The sequence below is a fragment of the Euprymna scolopes genome, chromosome 2 (assembly GCF_053919585.1).
Source record: "Euprymna scolopes isolate OS-2025 chromosome 2, ASM5391958v1, whole genome shotgun sequence".
Classification (NCBI taxonomy): domain Eukaryota; kingdom Metazoa; phylum Mollusca; class Cephalopoda; order Sepiida; family Sepiolidae; genus Euprymna; species Euprymna scolopes.
Window position 1 is genome coordinate 195,537,125 of NC_136483.1, and position 13,426 is coordinate 195,550,550.

Genomic DNA, 13,426 nt, shown 5'->3' on the forward strand with positions numbered 1-13,426 from the left:
CAATTCATAGAACTTTGAAAGACAGTGTTTCATACTTACATACTTCCCATATAACGCACAGACTTTTTGACACTAAGATCACGGATTTTACATGACAATGTAAGACGATCAGAATATTTCGCTCCAAAATTGTAGCTTCCAATAATACGACTCGTTATTCCGGCTTTCTTTTTGTCTACGTCTCCAATGATCCGGAAGTTGCCACGAGGCGATTTGAATAAAACTCTCAGGATATGTTTTGTCTTCGTTTTTCCAGCGTTCATGAGGACGATGGCTGAAATGGATTTGATAATACATATTTTATAATGTCTTAGCAGTAAATAATTTTTAAAAACAATCAAAATTCATTTGAATTTATCACTTAATGATATTTAAATTAATATTTATTCATACTTATTATTTTGACACTTACCGTTCATAGCAATTGTCTTTGGAAGGATTTTGTTAAGTTTGAAATCAAAACTTATTTTCTTATTGGATTGGTAGACAATCTCACTGGTGAATTCCACAATGTCTTTATTTAGCATTGAAATCTTCAAAGATGGTGTGTATTTGAATCCAGTTTTTGATACCATTCTACCCAAACGGCTACCCAAATAATATTCTTTCTTTCCAATTCTCAGTTGAGAGGTGAAGCCAATTTCTTTTGGAACAATTTCACCAGACACTAAATTGTGTAAAATAAAATAATACACAAAATGACGTTTTAAATATAAATTGTTTATTGTTTACAAAGAATATAAAAATATAACATAAATCAATAAAATGAATGGAAATCTGTATTTCTCTGAAAAAATCAGAAATAAAGAAATTGAACTCAAGATGATATCGTTTTCTTACCTTTCAAGTTGATATCACTAGCAATAAATCCCATGGCAGACATATCGATCAACAAGGTTTTCATCGGGTTAATTTCGATTTTTCCTTCGTACTTCATCTTTTTCTGTGGAATGGTGATTTGAAATTTCGGTGTAAAACTCCACAGACCTTTTGTGTTCTTCATGCCAATCTCAGCCTCCAAAGAATATGGCGTACGACCATTGATAGACACTTCTCCTGTTACTTTCTTCATATTGTCCATGTTCACGACTGTACCTGTTGAAAAGGAATTTTAATAAAACAGTTGTAATTAAAACAAGAAATCTTTATTTAAATACAGCTACAATCATTTTAGATAATCGCAATGATATTTTGAAAGTACTTATAAATTGTATAAAGTAAATTTATATTAACATTTATTACTCATTCGGTTAGCATTTATCATCTCATTATTGTATATTATATATATTTTTACTAAATCGGTTTTATTGCACGAGAGTATGTGAGCGTATTCTGATGCTGTTGAAAATACTTTCAATATATTTTTTATAATTTTACTCAACTTTTAACAAATATTTTGATAAAGCCATTTTATTCATGAATTTAAATTATAAATAAAGTTTAATAACATTTAACAAAATAATTGCAATTTCCATAATGTAAAGTTTTTGTCAAATATAATATATTTCATAAGAATCTTAATAAACTAGATTTCTGTGTGTGTGTCTCTCTTCTCTGAGTTATATATATATATATATATATATATATATATATATATATATATATATATACACAGAGAGAGAGAGAGAGAGAGAGAGAGAGAGAGAGAGAGAGAGAAGTTAAAGAGAAAAATAGAGGGAGAAAAAGAGAAAGTAAGAACTGGTGTGCATATCACGTCATACAGTATACAGATATACTCACGTACAGAATGTTCACACAAGAAATTGACTAACCTTCAATTTTGATGTTTTTCCATGGAGCTTTAAAGGTGATGTGTGCTTCATTTTTGTTTTTCATAATAGTATCAATAGCAATTCTTCTGGACACTTTTGAATTTGGAGTATCCATGTAGAAAGAGTAGGGTGATTGCTTAAAAGATTAAAACAAAAAAAATATGTATGTTATTTTTTGCGTAACTAAAGACACCTAAAGACAGGTAAATGAAATAGACGTTTTCGAAATAATTTTTATAAAAAGAAATTTCATTAGGAACTTGTCTTACTTTGGTGAATCCTTCAATTTGATATCCATTGGGAGCGTCTTCGTTCATCATATAAAGATCGTAGACAACTGGACCAGTGAATGGAAAGAATGGAGCCTCGTTGTGAAGGGAAGCATTTGGAAACTTGATGATTTGGCAGAAAGTCAGACCTGTCACTTGCTTCATCAATTTGCCTGTGCAAATCTCGTGTTTCTTCACATTATCAACAATCATTTTCTGTTTCTTTTCAGTGTTACGATGGATGATGTAAAAATCAGTCCTGCAAATTAAAAGAAAGATTTATGATTAAGTCGAATGAATTATTTATTTTATAAAAAGTGAAAGTTGATGCAAGACAAAATTGATACAGAAATCTTTTTAGAATTTACTTACTTCAGGTTGAAAATTTCCATCTTTTTTTCGGGAATTTGCAAGTCAAATTTGTTGTTAGCAATATCCAATCTGGCTCCAGTGCTTGTGTGGGCAACTGTTACCATTTTTAGGCCAGCACGAGACACATGGGCATCCACAGACATCTCACCTTTGACTTGAACTGAAGCACTGTAAAAATCAAATGTACAATACAAATGAATATTCCATCAAATTATTATTATTCAATTAATTCGAGGGAAAATTAGTAATATGTATAAATAGTAAACTTTTTATTTAAAGTCTATAGACTTGCATACACTTGCCAAATGATAGAATTATTTTTTGTTATGAAATGGTATTCTAAATAGAATTCAATTTTTATTTTTTTAATAGTGTGCCTATTATCAAACAAAAACTTTCTTGGTTATGTCTACTAGACTTTACTAGATATTTGTTATGGATTTATTAGCATTTCTTAATGCCTAAATTTATTTACAGTTGCTGGAATTCATAAAGAAACGATACTCTATTAATGGCAGTATGTTATGTTCTATTTATTGTGTTGTTTTAGCTTGTGTGATCGCAAGTGTCTTATGTTTTATTGTAATATTATACTTAGTGCAACCAGTAAAGTAGAAAGAGGTAAAATTTGTAAAGAATTTACCTTGGTTTAAATTCGACATTCATTTGGAATTTTCCTGCTTGAAGAGATGCCTTAGCATCAATAGAAATACTTCCAGTTGAAGACATAGTGAGGTTGAGTGGCAAACCAACGCAGGTGGGAATAATCATGCGGCTATCGAGAAGCACCATAGTTTTGCTGAATGACAAACTTTGCATACGCATCAGTTTCTGAAGAGAAGACTGCAATTCACTCAAAGATTTCTCATCCCAATAACGAAGCTCGTTTCCAAACACGCGGAGAAAAGCGGACGAACGGAACGATTCCATATGTTTATCAAACTGAAAACAAAAAAAAAAGCATTTCAATATCAAGCATATCATCTTGTCATTTTCACACAGTATGTAAACTCATGTTTGATTTCATTTCAAGGATATTTAAACCCCATCTTTGATATTTTTAACGTAGATTGATGAACGATAAAAAAGAACACTTATTTCACACGTTTTTCTCAATTTGGATTTTGGATATCGTGAAACTTTCAATTCTTGAATTTATGAAGTAGACAATTGTTTGTGAAGAATAAAAATTAAACAAAATTTAATATAAGTAATTAAAAAGTTTTGTTTTTAGCTTTGACTACTAATAAAAAACAAGTTATCGTTTGAATAACATTTCTAAATCATATAACCGGATTCAATCGGATTCAGTAGAGTTTTGTTCTACTTACGTTTATTGGGATTCGCGACTTCAAAGTAGGAGTTTTTGTTCCAACAGGTCCAAAAAAGTTTTCCAGAATTTTCTCCACACCTTGGACTCTACCGCCAAATTCTAGGAAGTTGATGGCATGACCAAATAAATCAATGGTAAGGTTTAAGTTAGCCGATCTTGGAATGAAAGATTTCTGTGAAAAGATGACATTGCTATCGACTTTAGCACCAGTGTTGATTGAATCAAAGAAGAATGATCCTTCGTAATTCCTGGAGAATTTCCTTTGGTCAAGGTTGAATTCTTTCTTAAGTTCTTCATCTTGGACAATGTTGCGGATATCCTGCATATGTGGATCTGAGGTTTCCATCAAGTTTGTCAGATGAGACCAGACAAAAGATCCAACTTGATTGGACTTTTCCTTTTCTAAAACTTGGCGCACTTTAGATAGAATATTTCCACTGGGACATTTCATCAAGCCAATGTAAGCATTAATACGTAATTCAGAATCTTCAGATTCATCACGGAATACTCCCATCAAGTCTGAGCGCTGCAGGTAAATGAAAAGAAAAAAAATTCTTATATTATTATTAAAATAAAGTGTATTCAAATATATATGACATCTGTTTCGGATTTTCTATGATCAAATTTGTATATAAAAACATTGAAATCACGCAAATTTTAAATCGTATAAATATTCCATGTTAAATTAACTTCAGAAATTATATAATTACTGTCAATTAAAGATTGTAATATTATCTTTATATTCGAAGTGTCTAGAAAACAAGAATAATATTCACTTACCACAGCATCACATGGAATTCTACGGAAAGCATCCATAGCTGCAATTCTTATTTCATCACTGACATCTTTACGAGTGAAACAACGACTCAAATGAGACACGGCTTCATGGGAATGACCAATGTTGCCAAGTGCTCGAAGAGCAAAAACGATTTTTCTGGCATCAACATTCTGATCGTTGCAATCGTGTGTGAGATGCATCAGTTTTCTGATGAGAGTAGAAATTTCAGAATCTTTTCCACATTCAGGTCGTTCATTGCAATAACTGCTTGCCAAAGATGATACGGCGAGGAGAATGTTTCCAGAGACATCGTGTTCATCTAATAAAGGCTACAATAAAAGAAAAAAACAAAAAAAAACGAAATTATTTTAAACTGATTGATACAAATTCAATTTTAAATGATGCATAAGCAAGTAAAACCTAATAAATGTTCATTTGCTATATTTTATTTTAAAATAATTATTAGATTGTTCTGTGCATAATTGTCTTACCATGATAGCTGCAACCATTTCTTTTGAAGGATGATGAACAAAGGATAAAGACAACAGCCACATTTCAGCTTCACTGCCGGTGACGTGTTTCCTTGAGATGAGGTCTTGGATCATACCAACCGAGGCTTCGGTTCCTACCATTGGAATTGCATCGTGAAAATATTGTCTGTAAAATGACATAGGATATTTGCATTTTGATACAATATTAAAATAATGAATCTTAAATAACAAAATTCTTTCAAGAATTATACAAATTCTATCTTGAGACAAATGTTTAAACACTACATGATATGCAATCGGTTTTAACTGGTTTTAAGAATTAATTCCTTTCATGAGTTAACATTTTAAATATATTTGAAGTATGTAGTCAACTTATCAAAGATGCCGCTTACTTACTTGATGCGATCAGCTTTGTTTGCACAGATGGATTTTTGGTTGATTTTCTTATAAATTCTTGAAAGAACATCTCGGTCGACGTGACGCATGTGTTCAATCAGTTGGTTAACCATTTCGGGAACTTCAGGGCGAATATCTTCAGTTGCTTTCTTGCAGAGTTCTTGCAATTTAGACTCAATTTTGTCCTCTTTCTCTTGTTTACTTGGTGTGTCATGTTGGTGATGGAATAACAATGTACTTCTTTCACGAAATTGATCTGAAAAGAGTCATCACAAACAGAAAATAATTGCATTTTGTTAGAAATGATATATAAATAAGTATAAATAAATACATTCTATGCAAAAAACAAGAAAAAAGAAAAAAAACCCGATTAATTAATTTTGGAACGATTAAAAATATCAAACCCTTTAGTTATTTGTGTCATTCGATGTTATTTTCTATCCGTTCACGCATCTTTAGTAGCTGTTTATTCATAAGTGTTGCGTAGCTGGAGCAGCTGTGTTCATTACACCAACACTTCCCATATATATATATATATATATATATATATATATATATATATATATATATATATATATATATATATATATAAAGGGAAATTGTATGTGTATCTGTATGTGTACATTTCACTACCAAACTACGTCAATTATCAGTCTACGAACTTCAAAATTAACAGGGCTATTGAGAGTTGAGAAAATCTTTTTAATCGGGTTTCGGCCAGAAATTTGGCTCTCAAGGGGTCAAAGTTCAAAGATTTGACCTTTGAAACTCTACCAAACTCCTCCACCTATTTTGGGTCTGAACACTTGAAATTTTAGATGTACGTGACTTGGACACAGATCAAACTTTTTAATTCATTTGAGCTCAAAACAATAAATATTAAAGTGTCCAAATTAGGGGTCAAATTTTAAAAAAATTGACCTCTACGGTCTCTGTCAAATTACTCAGCCAATTTTTGCTCTAAACATATGAAATTTTACATGAGGCGTATTCAGATATAGGGAATACATTATATAATGATTCAAACTTTTTTAATATATATATATATATATATATATATATATATATATATATACATATGAAAAAATAAAGTTTTGAACAGTACATAGGGTCCGAGCAAAGCCGGTGTGAACTGCTAGTATATATATATATATATATATATATATATATATATATATATATATATATATATATATATATATATATGGGAGAAATGCCGACTGTCAACACGACGGTGGTAGGTTCAATCCTTGGCTTGGGAGAGGTGCTAGTCTAGCGGCACTGATGAGTTGTGATATAACGAAGCAGGACTGTATGTTGAGGACTACAAATAGATTTCTTTATATATATATATATATATATATATATATATATATATATATATATACATATAAATAGATTTAAGCTTTTGGATTTTACCGTCATTGGATACTTTACCTTTCACCAGACTATCCATTCAAGTGAAATCACCTGGTCATAACAGTAAGGCTTAATAGTTACTTAAAGATTATTGATCTAATAAAGAGTGTAATTAAGAAATAAAATAATTATAACAGATGCAGACACAGACACACAGACACACACTTAACTTTCCTTAGTAATTCTAGCATTCATTGTCTCAAAATTTGTTTACACAATGGCTTTTTTTGCATAGTTTACTTTAAAGGTATAAAAAGCCACATTGATTGCCAGAAATTGTTAGAGAAAACCAATGCGTCAGTATTGATGTGTCTTAGTTATTGAAAACTTCTTATAGAATAAGCACTGACCATTTAACGGACGTCCAGCCTTTTTCTTATTAGTGAAAGTCAAAGTCTGTTCACTGGTTGTCATGGCACCGTTCTTTCCAGAAGAGAATGGTCTGAACACGTGTTCCTCTGAACATGTTGAACTCTGAAGGATGTTCGAGCCGAGTGTCTGTGTACATTTGTATTCACTCTTCATCAATGGAAGAGATTTGACAAACTGGAAAAGAGAACAGCCAACAAATCATATTTATTATTGATTTGATAATTGGTTGAATTAATTGGAATTTAGTGAAATATCAAAAAGGTAAATACTTACTGAAGGCACGTTGTATCCGATGGATTGGATGGCCATTCGGTAACCTTCACGGTCGCTGCATCCGAGCAGATTTTTCGTTTTCTGTATTCTCTCGCTTTTACGGCCGTTGCTGATAACTTTGTATTCAGAAAGACAAGTGCCAACAACGTCAGTCTGAAATGAACAAACATTGAACAATATGTTTACATTTAAACAAAAAATAATTTTCTTCGTGAAAAAATATGTTCTTTTGATGGCAATCAGTAAATATAGAATGAACGAAACTAACCTCTGTCAAATTCTGATCTCGATCAAAGTTATCCATGGAGTTTTGGAAAGCAGAGAGGATACCTCTTTTGATGTTTAGAGTCCAGGTTGACTCGCCATCCATTGCACAGACGTGATCAATTCGACCATCTTGGAATGAGAACTTTAATGGTTGCTTCATCATGGCTTCTTTGAAAGCTTGAGAGTTCTGATCGTCTTCAGAATCTCGAAGAGAAGCATCCGTAATCTGGAAAAAATAAGCCATTAGCGATTTAAGCAGTAGTTAATTAAAAATTACAGTGATAAAATTAACTGGTCGAACTAAAATTTTGCGTGTATCGTAAAGAAAACTGAATACGGTTAATTTTTTCTCTGTAAGTAAAATTATAAATGTTCATTAGACAGTAATAGAATATTTCAGCGCGGGAAATGTTTGCTTTCTTAAATAAAACCCTTGTTAATATTTCAAAATTTCATTTATCATTACCGTTTTCATAGGTGTAAATCTAAATAAACATGTGTGAACAAAGAGAAAATGATATCCAGTCATCGCTTAAATCTACAATAAGGTGTAGTATTCGAATGTGAAGTAAATTTTAAAAAGGATCAATTCTTAAGTTTAATATCTACGTTCAACGATAAAATTATTTGAAACTTAAGCGTGACAGATGAAACACAACGTGACAAATCGATCGACAGTGGCTCTTCTCGAAATCAATCTAAAGTTCTACTTGTACTGTTTCACTCACCCTCATGACAAGATCACATTTGGTCACGGGTTCAATCTCAACCTTGGCGTTCATGTTGATCATGGCAGAGTCTTCAGAGGCACCATTCATTTTAGTTAGAGTTTTTGCATCGTAAGAGAATTCGTAGACGGTTCCAGTTTGGTAATTGAATTTGTTGTTTTCTGAAAAGTAAAATCAATCAACGTTGTAGGTTTTCAATCTTATTTATTTAAGGGCATTATATCAAATTGGAGAAATAATATCACAAACACACACGCACCCATTTCCGTTCTTTTTAAACAATTACTCTGAATTCATTAACAGTTCTGTTTTCATAACTATATTCGAAAGAAAAAATACGAATAGAAATTACACGCGCCCTGGCGTATTTAAGGACTACAGACTGCGATTTTACAAGCAAACAAAATTACTGTTGATGTAATTTTGTGTGTTTAATGACGGCCAAAACTCCTGAAATTATTTATTGTCATGTCGCAAATAATTAAGAAGAAAAACTTCCAGGATTGTACTCGTTTATTTTATTTATTTATTTATTTATTTATTTGACATGTTACATCTTACTGGTAACACAGGCTAATTTAAAAAAAAACAAACTGGATTAGGATTTCCCTTACATGAGTTATTTTCTCGTTTTAAACATAACATTTCCTCTCACATGAAAATAATACTAATAATTTTGAAACAAAACAATTATTTTTAAACAGATCATCGAATAATATTATTATTAATGTTTTCAATTTAAAAGCCAATCTAGAATGAAGAAAACCATAAATATTATGTACCCTAATTGTTCATAAGAAATGAATCAAAGAAATAGAAAAATAACTATCATAAAATGTTCTGTTGATTCGATACATGTTATTTAAATTTCAAAATTTGGACAATGTGCGGTGTCTCTTCTCTCTATATTTATTTTTCAATTCTCTTTTTCCTTCTCTCCTCCAACATGAGTTGTCTAACCCAACCCATTCTATTCTGTCTGTCTGTCTGTCTGTCCCTCCCTCTCTCTCATTTCTCAACATATAGTATTCTGTTTCTACAGGGTGTCGTAAAAGTCACAAATCTCTGTCATTTTACTATTAATGATTAATGTTTTCTCTATTTCAGATATTTTACAGGCAATATCTTTGAAATTAATTATGAATAAGTATAACATTGAAAACGTACGCAAGTTGTGAAATTGTTTTACCAAAATCAGTGGCCAATTCTTTTGGCTCAAAAAGCTTATCAACGCCATTTTCACGTAAGAGATAGCCCAAGTCACAACACAATTCGAAACATTGTGCGCCGATTTTAAAACCAAGGAGCTGTCCTTGATGTTCCGTGATCTGAAAGACCTCGAAACATCATCACAAATGAAAATAGGGAAAGAGTGCGAGAGAGCGAAACAACGATTCGATGACGTTCCACATATATCGAAGCTCACTACTTTATATTTTGCACAGTTTAAATCCCTTTCCTTATAAAGTCCAGTTTGTTCAACATCTGAAGCCTGAAGAATTTCAAACACGGGTTCAATATGCAGTTCAAATGCAAGAACTTATTCGAAATGACCCCAATTTTCCGGAAAAGTTGATTATGTTAGATGAAACCCATTTTCGTTTGAATGAATTCGTTAACAAACAAAATTACAGATTTTGGGGCTCTGAAACTCCAACGGCAATTCATCAAAAGCAGTTGCATCCCATAAAGTGCACTGTATGATGTACAGTAACAGAAGAGAAGATTATTGAACCTTATTTTTTGAAGATCAAGACGAAAATGTTGTAACTGTTACTGGAGAGAGATACTGGACTATGATTACAGATTTCCTGCGCCCACAAATTCAAAATAGGCCCGGATTATGGTTCCAACAAGATAGAGCAACGGTACACACAGCAAGAGACGCCATGGAGCTTCTCAGGCAATACTTCCGCGACAACATTATCTCTCGCTATGGCAATGTCAAATGGCCACTAGATTCCTCAGACTATACTAGCCCCGACTTTTTATTGTGGGCATATCTTAAAGAAAGAATATATGTTAACAACCCCAAACCCTGCAAGAATTGAAGGAAAACATCAGAAACGAAATAAAGGAGTAAAATCGCAATCCAGAGATTCTGCAATCTGTCATAAATAATGTTTTGGAAAGAGCACAAATATGCGAAATTGAAAATGGCCAACATTTAAAAAACATTATTTTTTATAAATAAAGATTGTTTGATTTTGCATGTTTTTTTTTTTAATTTCCCAATGTCTTAGTCAGATTGTGCTAAAATTACAGAAATATATCATCAAAAATAAAGAATCTATTTAAGTTCAGTGACTTTTTGGACACCTTGTATGAATAAAATGAAACTATTTTGTTATGTAAAGTTTAATTTATTTACAAGTAACTTTAAATTTGTATTTAAAAGTACGCTGTCGTACAGACACGTTAAATGACTTTATTTTGGTTCTCGATTATTAGAGTAGCACAACAAAGAGAGAGAGAGAGAGAGAGAGAGAGAGAGAGAGAAAGAAAGAAAGAAAAAGAAAGAAAAAGAAAGAGAGACGAAAAGAAAAAGAAAGAAGGTGGCGACTCCGGCGGTGATCTTTTTCCAAAAGAAAAGTTCATGAAACACAAGAAAGCAGTTTAAACACGAGTAAACTTCTTCTTTTTTAACCAATTTAAATGAATAAAAGATAATTTACTAATCTGGAATAAATAAAAGTTTATAAGGCCATTCTCGAAAGAATTACTTCATTGAATGTGTTTAAACGCAGTTAACAAGACGAATATTAAGTACAAACTATAAATATACAACAAATAAATGTTAGCAAAAACAAAATATGTTGATCTTCTACTTAGATAATTTTCTTTTTGTATTTTTTACTTAGTGTCAAGTCTGCTTAGTCAGAACGAAAATACATGGCTGATATTAAACGTTCATCATCTCAAATAAAAATTATACAAAAATATTGTTAATAAAATATATAGTTCGGTTGAGCATTGTATTTTCGCACGATTTATGACGATTATTGGGTGTGATTCTGTTTAAAAAAGTACAAAGAGAAGCCGATGAAAAAATGTAATTCTCATATCGTCGGCAGCTATCTTGTCTGCAAAATCCCAAACAGCTTGTAGAAAATATTTAACTTTTAAGATCTAATAAAAAGTATTTAAAATACTTAAACACACATAAAAATGATTGAAATAGGTCGCAAAGTAACTTATTGGCTATGGTAACATTTATTTGCTGTATATTTGTTTTTTCTTTTTTCTTTTCTTTTTAGCTGTTTTCGTTCTGTTAACTACAATTAAACATACCACTTTCTCAATAATTATATTGAATATATAAATGAAAGAAGTTGGTCTTTGCGTGGAACCATGTAACCAATTTAAGTAAAGCTAAGTTGTTGGATAAATACAAACCTTAATGGGGCAACTATTTGTAAAAATATAAACTTAAACTAGTCTGCACAAGATGAGTATTACTGTTTTTGTTTTTTATGGTTCTGGATTTTTGATATTCATATTATTTGGATTCTTTGAACTACTGTTCTCATCTTGAGTGTTATTTGCACAACGTTTCGCGTAGATGTAACCTCTGGCCTTCTTCACATGTATCTTGTCGAACACGAGGATCTTTATGTCGAACTCGGAAATCTGCACGGAATTTTGAACGGAACCCTTTATTCAATCCACGGAGGTAGCATGCTCTCATTCCGTCAGCCATTACTGAATAGATGTCCTAAGTAATTAACAATTGTATTTTTAGGTCGCCTGCACTGAGGATTTAACCTGAAATCTCCAGTAATGTAACTTGTACAACTGAATTTTACCAAGTATTCTATTTACGGAACAATGGATAGAGCTCTTGGTGAACTTCAGTTGAAAATATATTATGGCAATTATAGTACACAGAGGCTTCTGCTGTTCATTCGTGTAGGGAATCTCCAAGTGAAAATACATCAATTCGTGTTACCGGGTATTATATATATATATATATATATATATATATATATATATATATATATATATATATATATATATATATATATATATATACGTGGGGTTCAGTCTAGATAACTACCTGATCAAATTCATTGTTATTCCTCTCACAAGTTAATGTTTTTATTTGCCGATGGTATCAATTATTTCAAACAAGGGTTCGGCTTACTTTTACTTCGTCTTCTTTTGTTCTTATATATATATATATATATATATATATTATTTTATATCATAAGTTTATATATGCATTACATGACATGTTCTAAAATTTATTAATTATTCATGTCACTTTTAAAGGCATTATAGAATGTTATCGTTGTTATTAAAAGAATTTGTTTAATAATATTTAGTTCCTTAACTTTAATTAATAATGCTTCTAGTATTTATTTATGCTTTCTAGTAGTATGTTAGTAGATATAAATATTTATATATGAATAAATGTGTGTGTGTGTATGTGTGTGTGTGTGTGTGTGTGTGTGTGTGTGTGTGTGTGTGTGTGTGTGTGTGTGTGTGTGTGTGTGTGTGTGTGTGTGTGTGTATTGAAAAGATTAAACAGAAATGGTTTGTTCTTACCGGAGCATGTTAATGCACACGATTTTTCTTCGGTTGCCGCGAGTTTGTAGACTGGACCTGAAAAACGAAAATAATGACTAAATAATCATAACAAGAAAACTTATACACAGTCATTAGAAACTACTTTCCCATCACTCCATGTTTTAATGACAATATTTTCGTTATTAATTGTGTATTTTGAGAATAGAATCGAATTTAAAGACATCATTTTATAGATATATTTTTTTCATGTTCATTTCTTTATTAGCAACTGAGAAATGATGTTTCAAGCATCTAATCGCACGAGTTTCCGTTAATTTTAATCTAAACCTTAATAAAATTATACATTCGATCCGATCTTAAATATACGTTTTTCTATTTCTAACGTTAGCATTGCAGAACAAAATGCAACCATAATAACATACAGAG

General features: G+C 31.3%; 2 protein-coding genes across 2 annotated transcripts in view; one reads left to right on the forward strand and one right to left on the reverse strand.

The window, feature by feature from the left end:
* The window catches only part of LOC145301273 (uncharacterized), a 28,766-nt gene extending 20,191 nt beyond the window's left edge, over window positions 1-8,575 (reverse strand). The window contains exons 1-15 of the mRNA XM_080144562.1: window positions 8,471-8,575; window positions 7,744-7,968; window positions 7,476-7,628; window positions 7,181-7,376; window positions 5,412-5,667; window positions 5,016-5,181; window positions 4,527-4,853; window positions 3,745-4,272; window positions 3,057-3,355; window positions 2,414-2,581; window positions 2,042-2,300; window positions 1,773-1,908; window positions 841-1,095; window positions 413-667; window positions 40-274 (exon numbers count right to left, since the gene is read on the reverse strand). Coding sequence (XP_080000688.1) covers window positions 40-274; window positions 413-667; window positions 841-1,095; window positions 1,773-1,908; window positions 2,042-2,300; window positions 2,414-2,581; window positions 3,057-3,355; window positions 3,745-4,272; window positions 4,527-4,853; window positions 5,016-5,181; window positions 5,412-5,667; window positions 7,181-7,376; window positions 7,476-7,628; window positions 7,744-7,968; window positions 8,471-8,560 — 3,548 coding nt within the window. The 5' untranslated portion in view covers window positions 8,561-8,575. The remainder of the gene's footprint in view (window positions 1-39; window positions 275-412; window positions 668-840; window positions 1,096-1,772; window positions 1,909-2,041; window positions 2,301-2,413; window positions 2,582-3,056; window positions 3,356-3,744; window positions 4,273-4,526; window positions 4,854-5,015; window positions 5,182-5,411; window positions 5,668-7,180; window positions 7,377-7,475; window positions 7,629-7,743; window positions 7,969-8,470) is intronic.
* Window positions 1-13,426, forward strand: part of LOC145301289 (uncharacterized) — a 539,758-nt gene that overhangs the window by 248,233 nt on the left and 278,099 nt on the right. The window lies entirely within an intron of this gene.